The sequence below is a fragment of the Sturnus vulgaris genome, chromosome Z, assembly GCF_052056855.1.
Source record: "Sturnus vulgaris isolate bStuVul1 chromosome Z, bStuVul1.hap1, whole genome shotgun sequence".
NCBI classification, from domain to species: Eukaryota; Metazoa; Chordata; class Aves; order Passeriformes; family Sturnidae; genus Sturnus; species Sturnus vulgaris.
In genome coordinates this window covers 69,661,341-69,677,902 of record NC_142283.1, presented here as the reverse complement: position 1 = coordinate 69,677,902, position 16,562 = coordinate 69,661,341, and the positions used below count along the sequence as shown (strand labels likewise).

Below are 16,562 nucleotides of genomic sequence, written 5' to 3'. Positions count from 1 at the left end.
CTCCACAGGGAGAAGGGATGCTGAGTGGGTGACCAGATGAAGAACTGAGCACTGAAATGTCTCAGAGGAGAAGTTGTTGGGATTTCCCTGGGATTTTCCTTGGCCAGGCATTCACAGGATTGAGATCTTCATGCTCTGGTGTATTTTTTAAGCTTTGGTTTACATAGGGAAGTGTAACCCCACACCACATGAAGAGCCAGGAGTGTTCAAATGCCAGAAGTAAGTGTTACCAAACTCATACTGGTTTCAAAAAGCCCATGATTCCAAGAAAGAGGTTGCAGCTCTGAAGTGATGACTCTGCAAGGCTTAATCATCCCTGATTGTAATTAAATCTAACAAAGCAGGAGGGTTAGCATGATGATGACCTAAGCAGCAGAGGAGACAATGCTTGTATTGCCACTTACTATGTAGCCAAACCTATCTGGTTCCTTTATATGTATACATTGACTTCTTCAAGGTGATTAGATTTCCTTAGCTATTGATTTACCCAACATAGTTAAACCCTAAATAGTGCTAGAGGAAGGAGGACTAGTGAATGCCATTGCTTGATGATATTGTTAATGAAGGTTTTCTGAACCAAGTGTCATTCAGAGGTGTCAAGTACTACTGCCAACGTCATCAAAATAGATAAAAATGAGCTTTAAGAAAATTTGAAGGATGGAAAAAACGTGACAGAAAGGTTTCAAAATGATGTTGGTTGTTAAGAAACAAAAAAAGAAATATTGTTTTTGCATTTTCAAAATTAAGTTTTTAAATCAGCATTTGAATGACTATTGCCTCACTATTTCAAATTAAAATTTTTTCCTTTTTTTTTTCATTTCAAAATGTAAGGGGGTTTTTATTTTTAAATGTAAGCGTTCTGAAAATACAAAACATAATTTCATCCCCAGAAATTCTGTTTTTTCTTCACTGAAGCTAGGAAGTCTTACGGGTCTTAGATAACACAATTCTGATTTTTCTGGCTTTGCTGGTAAATCAAACACAAATTTCCAGTCCTCCTGGAGGAAAGACTGCAACATCTCATATAGACATAAAATGCTTTAACCAGTATAGTAAAATGACATTTGAAAAAAAGATACAAAGATCTATAGAACTTGTGAAGGGGAATGTGGTTTTGCCCTTCATACAGGCTGCTATTCATATTAGTTCTGTGCCAGTAAAGATTGTAAGAACTGCTTAAAAATGCTTCCTTTGAGACTGGTGAATACTTAGCACAACTGAGGATTATTGTTCCCAGCCAAGATCTCATCACATCATTAGGATAATTTTTTAATTACTTCCCTTTTATGTACAGCATCCGGGCTGCACGTGTGTGTGCGTGTAGATGTCAATGTAACAGGATGCACAAATAGAGCTGATAAGCCAGCACAAAGTAGTTCTGTTTTAAAAGAGGATGAAGAATGTGGGGCTAGACCAACCATTAAGTGGAATTTAGTGAAATGAGGATGTGTAGGTAAGACAAAAATTTGTTTGTATGTGTTATAAATGACTGAGCAGGAAAACTAGCACAGAGGTATCTGAAGTGTATGCTGGTGATAGCATTTCATTTATAAATAAAACTAGAGTTCTTGTTATTTGCTCTAGAAATATGGTCTTTGCTGATGGGGCTCTGAAGATTGTTGCTTCCTTATAAGGGAAGAATCACAGTGGCTGATACTTATTTGTTATTTGGAAAATCATCCCAGAGGACTTGGCTTTTTAACATTCCAGAGTATCAAAAAGGCGCAGTGTTACATGCTTGAAATTTTCTTGCCCTTGAACCAGGAGTGAAGAACCTGTGAGTGTGGGTCAGTGGCATGAGCTGCGAGTGTCTCGCACGGCGAAGAATGGTATCCTGCAGGTGGACAAACAGAAGCCAGTGGAAGGGATGGCAGAGGTGAGCTCATGGCAGGCTTGTCTTGAATGCAGCTGTCGGATGTTAAGTGATTGCATGGTAGACTGCACAGCCTGCTCTCAAAGCTCTTACTAGCTTAAAACAGCATGCACGTTAGGGCGTTTTCTTAAGCCCAGAGTTGGGAATTTGTGCATAAGGTCTTTTCTCTGAGGACAAGGATACCCATAAAAGCAGTGATCCCACTGGAATCCGACTGTACCTGCTCCTGCCATGTAAGTGGGCTCACATTTTTATGTCTGGCTCATATATCTTCCTGAGGTTCTTTTGTTGGTACTTGCTGTGGCTAAGTCTGTTGAGACCACACGAGAGGTGTAATTTGGCGAAGTATCATGCTGAAAAGTATGTGCCCAGTCTTTTTTTACCTATTTCTGAATATTGTCATGGAAAAGTAGGTCTGAAGAGAATTGTCTTCTTCTTGCAAAAGTAATTTGCAGCCCAGAGTAAGGGCTGGAACAATCAGAGTTGATGATATGCTTTTTGTTCTTCACTCACCAAGTGATCATAGCGAGTCAAATTTATAATAAAGTGAAATTGTACTTGTACCAAGCAGGATATTCACTCTGAGCACTCAAATGCATCCACAGAGGTACATTTTCTATCTTGATAAAAGCCGAGAAAATGTCTTTTACTTAGTGGAGAGTGAAGACAGAAAACCAGACTCCAGATCCCATAGCAGAAAAATCCCATAGCAGACTTTTCGGCAAACGGGGAAACTTTTATCAAAGCTTTGACTTTTCTTCAAAAATTTAAATAAATTGAAATTCCAGTTGTCTCTTAGAAGAGAAATTGAGTGAGAAACATTTGACTGGAGCACTCAAGCTTTCTTTTGATAGATGGGTTAAGGTGAACACTCCCATTTTTTTTCTCTTAAGTGCTGCAGTGCAGTGCTCCAGGAGGAGGGTGGCTGGGAGCTGCCAACCATGAAAGCACAGAAGCTACTGCAGGACTGGAATTGCAGTTATTCCATCTTTAGCTGTTAAATGTCTTTCAGTTTACTCCAGGACCCTGAATGTTCCTATGAGGTGTCCTGAGCAACTGCTTCTGGCAATTGATGCAAACTCAATGTTTCTTTCATTTAGCCCCATAACTTACTGAAGGTTATCTCTTAGATGTTGGAAATATGGAATGAATGTCTCTTACATGAACTTTACTCTGATTTTAGTTTTATGAAACTAATTCTGATTATAGGTTTAAATCAGTGTACCTCAAGTCTTGGCAAATAAATCTAGGTGTGCAGTCAGCAAACACGATAAGTTAGTTTCTTTCTTCCTTCGGTATTGCCATTTTGAAACACTTGAGATTTTTCGGCTACTTCTGACTGGGATAATGAAAAGTTCGTCAAGAGTATCCTACTTTCTTGATTGTACAAAGAAGAGGCATTGAAATAAGCTATAACATCTAATGTATGATTATCACAACTCATGTAGGCTTAATCTGAAGATGCAAACATGGTTCCAGCTACTCTAATAAAATGTTATTCTATGTTTCTTGCAGGGGGCTTTTACACAGATTAAATGCAGCTCTGAAATATTTATTGGTGGAGTCCCTAATTATGATGATGTGAAGAAGAACTCTGGGATCCTCAGACCCTTCAGTGGGAGCATCCAGAAGGTGTGTGCCCAGAGAAACACACTGTGGGCATTTATTTCCATTGCATTCAGTGCATGCTTTTTGTGCAAACCTGCACTTATTCAACTTGCAATATTTAAAATAATCAAGGATTTCACCTCATTTAACCACCATGAAGTGGTTAAATGATTATTTCACAGTGAAAAGTCCACCTAGAGCATTCTTACACCACCATGGAGATGCACACCATACTGCTTTCCCTTCTTACAATTGTATATGGGGCACATGAATGGAGGATATGTTTTCCATTGTTGGCAGACATTAGGGATAATGTTCCCATGTGGTCAGCTGAGCATGAGTGTAGTTCATATCAGGCCTAGTAAATAATCAAATGAAAGTGCAAACTGAACTAACATTTTTCTTTTAAACATATCTAAAATAACTTGGATAAAGTTGGAAGATCAGCCCTGAATCCTCACATTTTTAGAGGAGTGAATTATTGCATCAGACTAATGCAAAGAAATAACATGTAAAACCAAATTTTTAATAATAGTTTTTATTTTTTTTTTAACTCTATAGTTAACAATTGCTCCAGGACAGAAAAGTAATTGTAGTTCAGTGTAAATTGTTTCATCACTCGGTCTGACATTTCTTACTGTTTTTGTCAGTTGTCCAGCAGAAAAGATGAAGTTCAGGAAAACGGGGGTAGTGAGTAATAGTGATGGGAACAGGTTAGGCACATGAACATGGGAAGGTAGACTTGACTAAACACAGTACATTTTGGGTGCAAGGTAGAGAGCCCAGGAGAAATTAACACAGATGGCAATTACAGAGTTGTACGCTAGAGTAAAGGCACTGATAAGGATTGGGAAATGAGGAGTGTGAGTCCTTATCTCTATGATGTACTTGGGAAGGTGGATTTGTATTCTCAGAGGCATGAATGGAATGTCAAGGAAAAGTACTGCCTGCCTTTTGGGCACTGAGAACATTTAGTTGCTTCTTTTACACATAATATGATTTTGGAGAACTATACAGAAATAGAGTGGCAAACATCACCAAGTACTGGAAAATATGCAGTGTATAGAAAAACCTAAAATCACAATACGTTTAGTTTGGTCAGATAAGGCTGAGAAGTGACTTTATAGTGCTCTTCTAGTTCCTAGATGAGGATGAGATTTTTTTTGGATACATGGGGCTGGAATTATGCAGAAAAAGACATTATGAGAAACAAGGGCTGGAAACTGAATATAAGTTTAAAACCAGAAACAAAAGACATGTTTTTATGAGTGGAGACTTGTTAATCTCTGGAACAATGCAGTCAAAATTTAGAAAGAAGCTGAAAACATAATGAAGTCTTCCGTGGTTCATTACATGACAGGACTGGATGTTTTTTCTGCTGTTAGAGTTGTGTAGTGCTTGATGCAGCCTCTTCTCCAGGTAGGATCCCCTAAGGTGTATTCTCCGAGTTCTGCAGGAGCCAGAGCAGCTACTACCTTTTTCATTTCTGACCTTAAAATGTATTGTTTGTTAAGATGTACTTATTTTGATGCAGCTGAGATCAGATGCTGTGCCCACATGCAATCTCTCTTGCTGAGATGTTAGCTGAGATTATACAACTGTTGGTTTATTTTGGAGAACATATGCTGCTGACATATTGGAAAAATCCCAGCATTTAGCAGTTCTCTTCCATTTATATACAAACAGTTTTGTGAAGTCATTATTTATGTTTTTCATTCATACTAACTCTGGCTTCTTTCAGGCCAGATAAGATACTAGAAAGCAATAGAAAATGTGAAAAACAAGCTGTTCTGCTTAGTATTTCTGCTGTCAACACTCATCTCCTGGGGGTTTTTCTGATCTCAGAATTGCTTTTCCTCAGCAGAACTCGCCTAATTTTACCATCCCAGCTCACGGTTTGGCTACAAAGCCTTGCACCAGTTTTCAGCCACAGACCTGGTAAATTCCACACAGCTTCCCCCCCTTACAGGGGTTGCCTAAGGCTATTTCACAAGATACAAAAGAGATTAATCTCCAGTGGATCAGGAGGAGCAAAAGTATGAGTTGGACCTCTGCAACTAGAAAACCTACAAGAATAGGGTTTGGGCCAAGTTTTGAGAGTTATATTTCTCTGAAGTCTTTCAGAGGAATCTTCTAACTGGCAGCAGGATACTATGAATTTAGAAGTTTTTACAATGTGTTTTTACACCTTTTTTTTTTTTTTTTTTTTAACACATAGATAATCTTGAATGACCGGACAATTGATGTGAAACAGGATTTCACTTTTGGAATCAACCTAGCAAATGCTGCCCACCCCTGTGTGACCTCACCATGTGCAAATGGAGGCACCTGCGTTCCCAAGAAGGAGAGCTACGAATGTGATTGTCCCCTGGGCTTCGATGGGCAGCATTGCCAAAAAGGTAACAATGGCTGGATTTCAACCCAGGGATCTGGAGCTGATCACAAAAATAAGGAAGATTTAGCACCTACAACTGCTGCTGTACACATGCCTGTAAATAGAAACCCTGGAGGCCAGAGCTCCCTTTTCATCTGTGCCACTTTCCACGTATCTACAGAAGAATTTGTTGTGTAATTTGGGAATGTGGTAACTGTTATCCCAGCTCGAGGCTGGGATCCATAGATACCAACTTGGTATCTGGTTGCTTGTGGTGGACAACACTGAGCACTAACACTTCATACATGTCCCTAATTGTGCAGTGCTGTTCAAAGGGGAATTCCTGCCAGGCTCCTCCAGCCACAGTTATGTTACATCCAGAGGCATAAGCGTGGGTAACCCTTGTAATTTTATCCTCTATACAGCTCACAGCAAACTCTGTTCTCACACACAGGAAGGTCTGCTCCTGTTTTAGACACTGACAACTCTGACGGAGATGTCACCACCTGCAGAGATCAGAGATCCTGCCTTGGTGGGGTGAAGGAGGCCACCAAGGAGGAAGATTCATCCACATGCACATTACTCTCTTTTCTTCAGAACCACTGTAATAGTTCAAACCTCAGATTCAGGAAAAGGATAAGATTGCAAGAAAATTGTTTTAAAAGTGTGTTTTGAGTTAGTCCACTAGATGGAGTAGTTTCGCTTCTGTCAAGCTTGATCTTTAAAAAAATTCCTGAGGGAAGGTTTTGTAATGTAACAGTAAACTCGGTTCAAAAGAACTGGCTGACATTATTGTCTTCACCCACTGCTTCATTTCTCACAATCATAAACTTCAAAGTTAAATGTAGTGGTTTTGGTTAAATTGTGATGAATAGATTGGCCTTTTCTCCAAAACAGACAATATCTTAGAACAAAAGCATTATGTTAAAATGCAGTGCAAGAAACCCCTTTGTTTATGCTGTTGGTCTAACTAAGAGCCGAAACAACGTCATATACCCTGACGTTTTTGTCGGCAGTTGGGATTTTGACTTTCTAGGTATGTGCAGGGTGCTAAATTCCTGACTTCCAAGATGGTATCTGCAGCTGTACTGACACATCTCCAGGGGCAGTCAGTCAAGGGAATGCTTTACAGCCTGGGGGTGTGACTGCCTGCCTGTTTGGTGTGCAGTGCTGGGGCTGCAGCTCCTCACCTCTGCTCGGCCCCTGGCCTGTGCTCAGCCCAGGAGCTGTGTCTGAGCTCATGGTACCAGCACTGGTGTCACTTGGCTGGCGTGTCCTTCCCTGAGGTTGTCATCTCAGTTGGTGTCCAGGCTTTCAGACAGTCTGAAGCACCTTTTGCCTATGACTTAGCCAGGTCCTGAGTGCTGCTTCCTATGTGAATCTAATCTATATTCATTTTTAGGAGTGTCCAAAAGCATGAGCCACCTGGTCTCTGTTCCTGCTGCCTGAGGCTCCTGTTCAGGTGCAGCTCAACCTCCCTGCACTTGTGCAGCCTCAGCTGCCACCAAAAATTGAAGGGTTTTCTGATGGATGTGCAGAGAGCATGGAGGTTGCTCCTGAACCTCAGTCCATGAGAGCCTTGATGAGAAACAGATTCCTCAAAATAATCCTTGCCTGTGTCTCTCTTGGGGTGTAGACATGGTTAAGGTGAGATGCACGTCTGTGTCCACTTGTTTCACAACAGGGTTTTGGTTAGTGCACTCAGAAGGTATATGAGGTGAAGGTGCTGTCTCCATCCTTCTTGGTGGTAGGCTGCTGTAAAAAACCCTAAAGGCCAAAGTGCTTGTGAGAGACTGCACCTCATTCTTCAAAATTAAACGCACCACTTAAAAACTCAACTAATGCTGGTATGTGGTATAAGAGATATTGATTCATATTGTAATGAATCATCAGCTGAAAATTCAATAGAGTTTTTGCTGGTATTGCGAGGTTTTATATCTTCTGTCCAAGCTTGAGGAGTGATAAAGGTATTTTTATACTCTAAGATGAAATAGAACAGCAGACAGTTGTTTTCCCTTGGCAAGAGCTGATCCCTGGGTAAAACCTGGTGAGTCATTCAGATTTGAGAAGCAGGGCTAGCAGAAGGATTTGCTGCTGGTCCCACCTGTCTGTGCTTTTATGTGTTTTGAGCAGACAAATATAGATAATTGGAGCAATAATGAAAACAGTGCTACCGTCACAGGTGATTGTAGTCACTTAAGCAAATGGTAGGTGGGAGATTACACATTTGCAGAAAAGTGGGCATGAAATCGGACTAAAGGAGATTTTAATGTTTTAGAATAATAAACCCAGAATGTTCTTATTTTGTTTTGTGCTGACTCACTGCAGAGTGTGGAAGTTACTGCCTAAACAGTAAGTACTGCAAATTATGTGAAAACTGCTCTGTCATTGCGTGTTTGTCTGAATGCTGGGTTTCCATTAAGCCTGGCAAGTTTCTGTCATTAAGCAAAAATATTTTCTAATATTTTTCTTAAACATTTTGTTGTTGATATTTCGAGCTGCATCCAAAGCATTTGCCAAGCTCAGAACAGTGGCTGTAGAGCTGGTCCCTGTATTTGCAGAGCAGAGGGGCCAGGCAGCTGGCTGGGGGTTTTGTGGTATGACTTCAGGTTGCCCTGCAGTCCAGGGCTCACTCCTGCTTGTCATTAGAGCTTGGTGCTCGTCTGCTGAGTCGTGATGAGCAAAGAATGGGGGTGTTTAGTCCTAGAGCTCCTTACTGGTCCTGCTCTCTTCCAGCTGCAAAGATCCTGGCTGCATCAAGTCTACTGCTAAAATTTGCTTATTTTTCTGCACTCAGATTCAGGGAAACAAATAAGAGCAAGCAGAGGTAAATGCCCATTAAGCTCGCTAGAGGAAATCAGAGTACTCTGGCACAGGCAAGGGTTGCTGCATGACATGGGCACCTTCCCCTGCTGAAGGCAAGAGCAGTGGGGCTCTAGTGCAGGATGTGATGGAGGAACAAGGCTCCTTCCATGCTCTGCTGCCATCAGAGACTGTCCAGTGCAGGAAGCGTCAGACCTAGTGAAGAATGTTTGGCCAGTGTAACACAACTTTTGCAATCTCCCAATGATGTTGGCAGACTGCAGGCTGGACATAGCCCGTGGTGGTTTCTTTAGACACATTAGGCAGCTTTCCTGATTTCACTATGGATGAAAACAGTAATTTGTCACTATCTAAAATTCTCAGTCTTGGCACCTAGAGATAAATTTCGTACTGCTGTTGCTGGCTACCAGGCTGCACCAGTTATTGCATATCTGTGTCACAGTGAGCTCTAAAAGCCCAGCCAGACCCTGTATTGCATAAGAAAGCAAGCATCCTTGCCCTGGAAAGCTTGAAATGTATATAGATGGGATTAGTGGGTTGGAGGGATTATTCCTCAGTAAGAAAATAGGATGAAGGCATCTATTTTAAGTAATTTATACAATTGGCTTGTATTTATGCAGCAGTCAATTATGGGAGATCAGCAACAAACTGTAGGATGTTCATTCAACAAAAAAATCTGTTTGGGCCTGTGCTCACAGCCTTGTGAAGGGCTCTGTATATCAGGGATGTTCTGTGATTTGTGTCACACGGTTGAGTTATTTTGCCAAAGTCTTCTCCGTGGGCAGCAGTGCACCAACTCCAGTTCTGGCTGGAATGTTTTCCACTGTCCCAGCCATACACCATGGGGGTACCTGGGGCTGTCCCTAGAGAAATGCTGCATGGGGCACACAGAAAACAACCCCCACTGCAGTGTTGAATACACCAGCCTCTGCCATGCAGCCTTTAGCATAGTCCCGATTGTTTTCTGAAGTGACCTGGGACTCTGGGCTCTGTAACTCCTCCCTGGAGATATCCTGGCCCCCACACTGCACCCCAGGGCTGAGCTCTGAGCAGGCAGCAGCCACTCTGTGCGGTCACATACACTGAAAGAGAAAACAGGGAGCTCACAGGTTGTCTGTGCTGCCTCTCAGCCTCCCTTTGCAGAGTGAGAGTCCCTAATGTGCTCTGCATATGGTGCTCTGTTAGCAGCTGGGGAGGAGTTTTTTGGTCTATAAACAAAGGTGGTTAATGCATAAGCTTTGGCAGGAGTGAGTTGAACCACATGGAGAATCAAGGAATGTGGAAATGGGGGCAAAGAGAAAATTTGCAATGTTTTCCCAATACTTCACAATTTTCTGTACTAACATTTGTGGTGGAGCAATACATTAGGCTCCTCACATGGAGGCTGTAAGTAGAGGGATTATCAGCCATTTAAACTCCCTGAACTACTGCCCCTACATTTAGGCAAAATCTGGCATTGCCTTTCTGCAAAGCAGTGTGGGTTTGGCTCAGTTCTGTGCCACTGGCAGGTGCCTGCCGCTGCAGGAGTAAATCAATAAAGGAGTCTTGTCTCTTTTTTTCCTTCCATTTCCAAGTCAGCTATCTGACACTCATCTTCATTTTTTGTATTTACCTCTCAGCCATTACAGAAGCAATTGAAATCCCACAATTTATTGGTCGCAGTTACCTCACATACGATAATCCAGATATCCTGAAAAGGTAATGTATCTCCTGTGGACCTAAGTATTCTGTTTCTTAAATGTTATAATGTTAGGAGCCTCATGTGGGAGAATGTAGTATATTTACATGTTTATGCTGCATTTATAATATTTCTGCCATATTTTTAAATTTCAGGGGAAAATACATTTTAAGTGCGTATCTGCGTGGCTTAGTTTGCTATATTTGAGCATCTTGCAGCCTGTCAAAAAATAGCACACGTATGTCTGGCATGGAGAGGGACTGGTTCTTCCCTGAGGGCAAAGAACAGACATACAGAGCCTGTGTCTCAAAAGAAACTAAGGACCTTAACTCCTTTTTAACTCTTGCTTTAGTCTAACATTTAGGTCCTCAAGGTTGCTTTTTTGACTGCTCTGTACCCTAGAACATCCCCACATTCTAGCAAATGTTGGCTTGTTTCAACAAATTTCTCAATCTATCTTTATTTTAGCCACAGAGTAGAGAAGGGTTCACCAGCCCTCACCTGTCATTTGGTGCCTCTCACTTTATTGGGACTTTGTGATTTGCCTTCCTATGCCACTTCCACTGGCTTCTGAGGGCATCACACCTATTGGGCATTCTCAGAATCTGCTTTTTGGGCTGGATTTCACACTAGGCTAGAGGAGAAAAAGGATTTTCTCTTATTTCTATGGAATAACCTAGCAGCTATTGTGTTTGGTATCCTGGAGAGACGAGTTAAATTCCTCTACTCTGAAGTGATGGAAGTGGAGGTATGAACCACAATCCTTCACAAGTCAGTCAGCATGTAAATGAGTTGCAGGACAGTAACCCACCAGTCCAGCAGAGGAGAAATGCTGCATCATCTTTTATGTTTTTTTGAAAGAAGACTGGCACAATTTTGTATTTTACTGTTATTTCCTTCTTCTACATTCAACAGGGTATCAGGAACAAGAACAAATGTGTTCATGAGGTTTAAAACTACAATGAAGGAAGGCCTTTTGATGTGGAGGGGAAACAGTCCCATGCGACCTAACAGTGATTTCATCTCTCTAGGCCTTCAGGAGGGAGCATTAATATTCAGGTAAATTTTTTCTCCCTTCTTTGTGTAGCACACAGGGCTCAAAGGAGTTTCTACAGCGCATACAGTGCATACAGTGTGAGACACTCTCATCCTTAAAGTTTTGTTCAATAATGGGTCCTATTTGCTTTCTGGGAAAGGATGTAAGTTGAAGAGGTAATGTGCTGCAAGATTTGCATCACTCCTCCTTCCCAATTTTTCAAACATCAGGGCTTTATTCTGATTTTCTGAAAGATTTCCTATGAGGGGATGAATACTGATAAGCCCCCCACATACCTCTCAAGTCTATCTCGGTTAGGCAGAGCAGGGTAGGGCTGGCAGGGATTTGAGGACAAACGCTGGTGGTGCCAGTGCTCACTGTGGGCTCACTCTTTGCCAGGCAGTGCACACAGGAGCCGTGCTTCCACCACCCCAAACCCCCAGATATCCATCCCTGTGACACACACACACAGCTGTCACCACGCCTTGCTTCTGCCACCATCCACAGAATCCCTTAATTAAGCTGTAATACCGCTGTGAAAATGGTGAAATTGGGGAGTATTGGGAAATGCTGGGGTCTTGCTCCAGAATCTCTTTCTCCCTGGCAGACACTCAAGCAGACCCTGTGCAAGTTTTTGCATGGTGCTTTTTCTGGGACTCCTGTTTTTAAAGCCTTGTGTTTCCTCACGGCGCTCCTTTAGGTTGTGTAAGGCAAATACTGAAACAGCAAACTACAGATGCCATCACAATCATGGATTGTTATTAGATGCTATCTATGATTATGTGGCAGAGAGTTTATTATTTAAGCTATTTTTTTTTGCTTTACTTAACTGTTCTTTGCCACCATGAATGTATAAATAAGTTGCATGTTTCTATTTAAATTATTTTCTTTTAAGCTTTTTTATAAATGTGATTTATCAATGGCTAACTTGGCAAAAGCTTTTAGTTTCCTCTTTAATTTATAAACAAGAAACTGAGTCTGCGGAAGTGGTGCATTTTTAAAATATCTTTGGGAGGGACTGTCTTTCTGAGATGCATGGTAGTAAGTGGCCACTCTATTCTGTTTCCAAAGCACAGTGCAATTTTTATTAGGCTGTTGCTCTTCCCCAGAGATGAAGATTGTCAAAGGCTTTAGATCAAACCAGCTGAATTTTACTGAGATATTTTGTACCTTCCACATTAATTTAGGAAGGTGAAAAATTAGGCTACCGAAATAAAAACCTCATAAGCAATCACTGCTTACTGAAGGGGAGTATCAAAGCAGATGGTGAAAGGACAATGCAGAAAAAAAAATTCTAAAAGGTTGATCCTCATGTTAGATTTTTACCTTTTGAGTGGTGAAGGACTCAAGAGACTATCAAGGCTGTGAATTGCTCAGAAGAATTTTCCTATAGCCCAAGTTTAGACATCTGTGTTCTGATCCAATTTGAAATTCAAAGCACACTTCTACTTTCCCATTTCCTATGGCCTTCTTCCCTATACAGTGTACTTACTGCTATGAATTCTTTTTGTTGCTCTCTACTTCTGTTAAGTTTATTTCACTGTTGTAGGGGGATAGCTGTTGTAGAGGGATCCATTAGGGATATGAATCTCATTCCTGTTATCAAAAGTCTAACATTTTTATGCAATCCTGAACACCCAAATCCTCTTACTTTTTTTACCTAGGCTGATACCTAAATCCTAGGTAAAAGGGGGTGCTTGCCTGAGACTCCCTTAAATCCCTGGAGAGGAAACAGATTTAGGGTAACCAATTTGCTCTGGGCAGCTCACAGTTTAATGTGCTGTTCTCAAGAACCTCACCCTGGCCATGAGTTCATTCCATGTTCAGTCTTTTTTGAAGAGATAGTGATGTTGGCTTTAATCCCTCCTGCTTGGTAGGCTGAAGTCCAGTAGCAGCTAATTCATCCTGAGCACTCAATACCTCACTGTGCTGTAGCAGCTACTTCTCTTTGTTAAGGTTGGTCCAAGCTTCAGAGACCCAGAAATTAAGATGCCTGAAGTGTAAACATGATAGGAACATTATATCTGCTGAGTAATTTTAGTAGAAGCAAACACAAAGAAATAATTAGAGTGGTAGCTGAAGCAGTTGCATTTATTAGATTTCATCTTTTCTAACTTCACAGGTCTCAACCTTCCCTATATTTCAGATTATTTGTAGATCTGTTATAAATCACATGCTTATTTGCTGTTGTAAAAATTTATTAACCATGTTTGCAACTCCCCACTGCTGTCTCTCATTAGGCCAAAGGTCTGTAGATCACTAACCTTCATAATCCCCTGCTTTGGGGGAGAATGGCCATGCAGAGACTCTATTCTTGCTCCCATGGGAAGGTGGTGATGGTCCCCATTCTGACTCAGGGAGTTTTGCCTGCTTGTCCATGAGACTGACTTTGCAAAATAAGAGCACTGCTGCTGAGACTCCAAAGGACTCCACTGGTTGCCCCAAAATCCAAGCCAAAAGGCAGTAAGAATGCCTGAGTGACTTGGTAGGCAGCCAGTCCTTTCAAGGAAGGCGGTAACGTTTCAATTTTTTTTAAATTGCAGCTACAACTTGGGCAGTGGCATTGCTTCCATCACGGTGAACGGCTCTTTCAGCGACGGCCGGTGGCACAGAGTCAAAGCTGTTCGGTAAGTGGCCAGGCTTCATCTGGGAGCCACCTGGGAGCCACCCTGCCATCAGAGGGGCTGGTTGGCGTGTCTGGGTGCTGGTGGGGTGTGAATCAGCTCCGCACTCACACTGCTTGGGAGTGGGACTGTTAGCAGCTTGGATCATGTACACAAAGGTCACTGTATTTGAGGTGACAGTGCCAGCTCGGCACAGCTCAAGGCAGGCTGCCAAAGTCATGCAGGGCTATTCTTGAGCTGTGACAGACATTCTATTAAACCCGTACCATTTCGGTTCAGAGTATTTTTCTTTAATGTCTGCGTTTTAAAATTCCCTGGTGAGCATTTTGCGGGCTGGCACAAGCACTGGAGCACAGACAGTGTAAACCTAGTTTTTCTATTTGAGGGAGGTGCAGACATCTTGCAGTGTATATATAACTCATATTTATAGCTCATTACCTCATGGGAGGCAACTGTGTCCAGCAGGGAAAGCATACATCCCACTCCTCGTGAGAGGTTGATTCCCTGGAAATCACAGTCTGACATTCAGCCCAACTTGTTACCAAATTCAGTGACAATAGGATCCCATGAAGTAGCTTTTCTGCCAATACTGTTATTGAACATATGTGAAATGGTTCTATTGGGAAACAAAACTGCCTATGAGTAAGTTTTACCATAGCTTTCTTATTTTTTTCCCTGCTGTTGAAGCTTTTGCTGTTAACTTTTAATGTTACGTTTGGTTTTAAACAACGGGTCAGAATGTGTCCATACCCTCCCCTTCCCATCTGTCCAATTTGATTATTTTCCAGGACTTCCTGCTCTGCAAATGTGTCCTGCACACTTTGCAGGTCTTTGACATCTATTTAAAAAATCTTAAACCTGAAAAATCTGGATTGCCATAGTGCACTGTGTCTGTGAGGCCTCCCGGTTCCAAGCCTTCACCATGAACCCTGTTAAACTCTGGGTTGCCCAGGTCCCCTGGAGAGTGGAAGATGCTGCTGCTCCTCCTCCTGTCCTATTGTAGGCTGTATGAATGAGAGTGATTTGCTTTCCGTTTCAGGGATGGACAGTCTGGCAAAGTAACTGTGGACGATTATGGTGCTAGGACCGGTAAATCCCCTGGGAAGATGAGGCAGTTAAATATCAATGGAGATCTCTATGTAGGTGAGTGCTAATTATTCACATTCAGGACACAGATGCAAGGTCAGCTGCAAGGCAGGGCTTTCCAGCTGTGCCTGGCTCCTGGTGGAAGTGTCACACAGCAGTCTCTAGTCTGCCACAGCCTGGTTTTTGTGAGGAGACCTCTCTGAGTGGGATAGGGGAATGGGTATAAGAAGGGATGAGCACTATGGGACACCCTAAGGTACTCCTGGCAGGTACACAGAGAAACAGCAAGAGACAGCTGGAAACCCCACACCTGGGCACAAGCTTATTCAGTTCTTACAATTTCTGCAATAAATAACTAGCGTCCTAGTTCATTATTTCCTGCTTATCCCCTCTGTACTTTAAAGTGCGTAAAATCGTTATTTAGAACAACACTGAGCAACCTATAAATTAAAATTCCCTTCCGAGGCTCACTAGGAATGGCACTGCTGGGTGTGCAGCCTGCCAAGCAGGGGCAGATGCCCGTGCTGGTGGTTTCTGACGGCTGCCTTTCCCGCAGGTGGCATGAAGGAAATTGCCCTGCACACGAACCGGCAGTACCTGCGGGGGCTGGTGGGCTGCATCTCCCACCTCACGCTCTCAACTGACTACCACATCTCGCTGGTGGAGGATGCTGCCAACGGGAAGAACATCAACACGTGTGGGACCAAGTGACAAGAGAGGGATCCCGGTGCTGAGGACCCGTCCTGTGCTTGTGTGTGTGGCTGAGCGAGAGCTGACACAGTCCTCTGCAGCCGGACCATGTTTGCCGTCTGGGAAGGTGACAAAGCCAAAGGGAAACCCAAAAACAACAACAAAAAAGAACATTTTCCCCCTTATTCCCTCTCCTTTCCTGTCTTTTCCTGTCCAAATGAAACCAAGCATTTTGTGTATGAACCGTGCCCTCTCCCCCTTAAGTGTTTAGTGAACGCTAAAGGTTGTGCGTCAGTGCAAACAGCAAAGTGTGATGTTACAGTAGCTCAATGACTGTGTTTTGTGGTCCTTAGGTTATCTTTTGTAGTATCAGAGAAAGCAATCTTGAAACACCTGCAATTATCCCACCCTGCAGTGATACAGTGACTGTGCTGTTCAACAAATACACCATCGGGCAGCACATTTCTGCATTCACATGTAGGTCCTGGAACAAGCAGTTCTCCTTACCACTCTCTGATTTCACTAAAATTATGTTTCGTCCTGTGTAACAGGATTACAGTTACAATGACTGGTTTCAAAATATTGTTGTTTGTTGAGGAGTAAAGTTCTTACAAGTCTACTTTTTTATTGCAAGCAACAAAAACAATGAACCAATTTTGTAGAAGTAATTTTATACTTGTCTATTTTTTATAGCAGCAGCAGACCTGCTTACATGGCATCACTTTTAACATCTACATGTACTATACAATTAGCTCTTTGCACACTTTCCT

The 16,562-nt window shown here is 42.2% G+C and overlaps 1 protein-coding gene across 5 annotated transcripts in view; it reads left to right on the top strand.

The window, feature by feature from the left end:
• The window catches only part of EGFLAM (EGF like, fibronectin type III and laminin G domains), a 233,237-nt gene extending 217,121 nt beyond the window's left edge, over positions 1-16,116 (top strand). For 3 of the 5 annotated variants that reach the window (XM_088157102.1, XM_088157100.1, XM_088157099.1), the window contains 9 exons: positions 1,765-1,876; positions 3,389-3,505; positions 5,700-5,880; positions 8,184-8,207; positions 10,298-10,376; positions 11,272-11,415; positions 13,936-14,019; positions 15,056-15,159; positions 15,659-15,962. In XM_088157102.1, coding sequence (XP_088013228.1) covers positions 1,765-1,876; positions 3,389-3,505; positions 5,700-5,880; positions 8,184-8,207; positions 10,298-10,376; positions 11,272-11,415; positions 13,936-14,019; positions 15,056-15,159; positions 15,659-15,813 — 1,000 coding nt within the window. In that variant the 3' untranslated portion in view covers positions 15,814-15,962. Of the gene's footprint in view, positions 1-1,764; positions 1,877-3,388; positions 3,506-5,699; positions 5,881-8,183; positions 8,208-10,297; positions 10,377-11,271; positions 11,416-13,935; positions 14,020-15,055; positions 15,160-15,658 lie in introns of all 5 variants that reach the window. The other 2 variants (XM_014875581.2, XM_088157101.1) reach the window with 1 other exon arrangement.
• Positions 16,117-16,562: the final 446 nt, after the last annotated feature.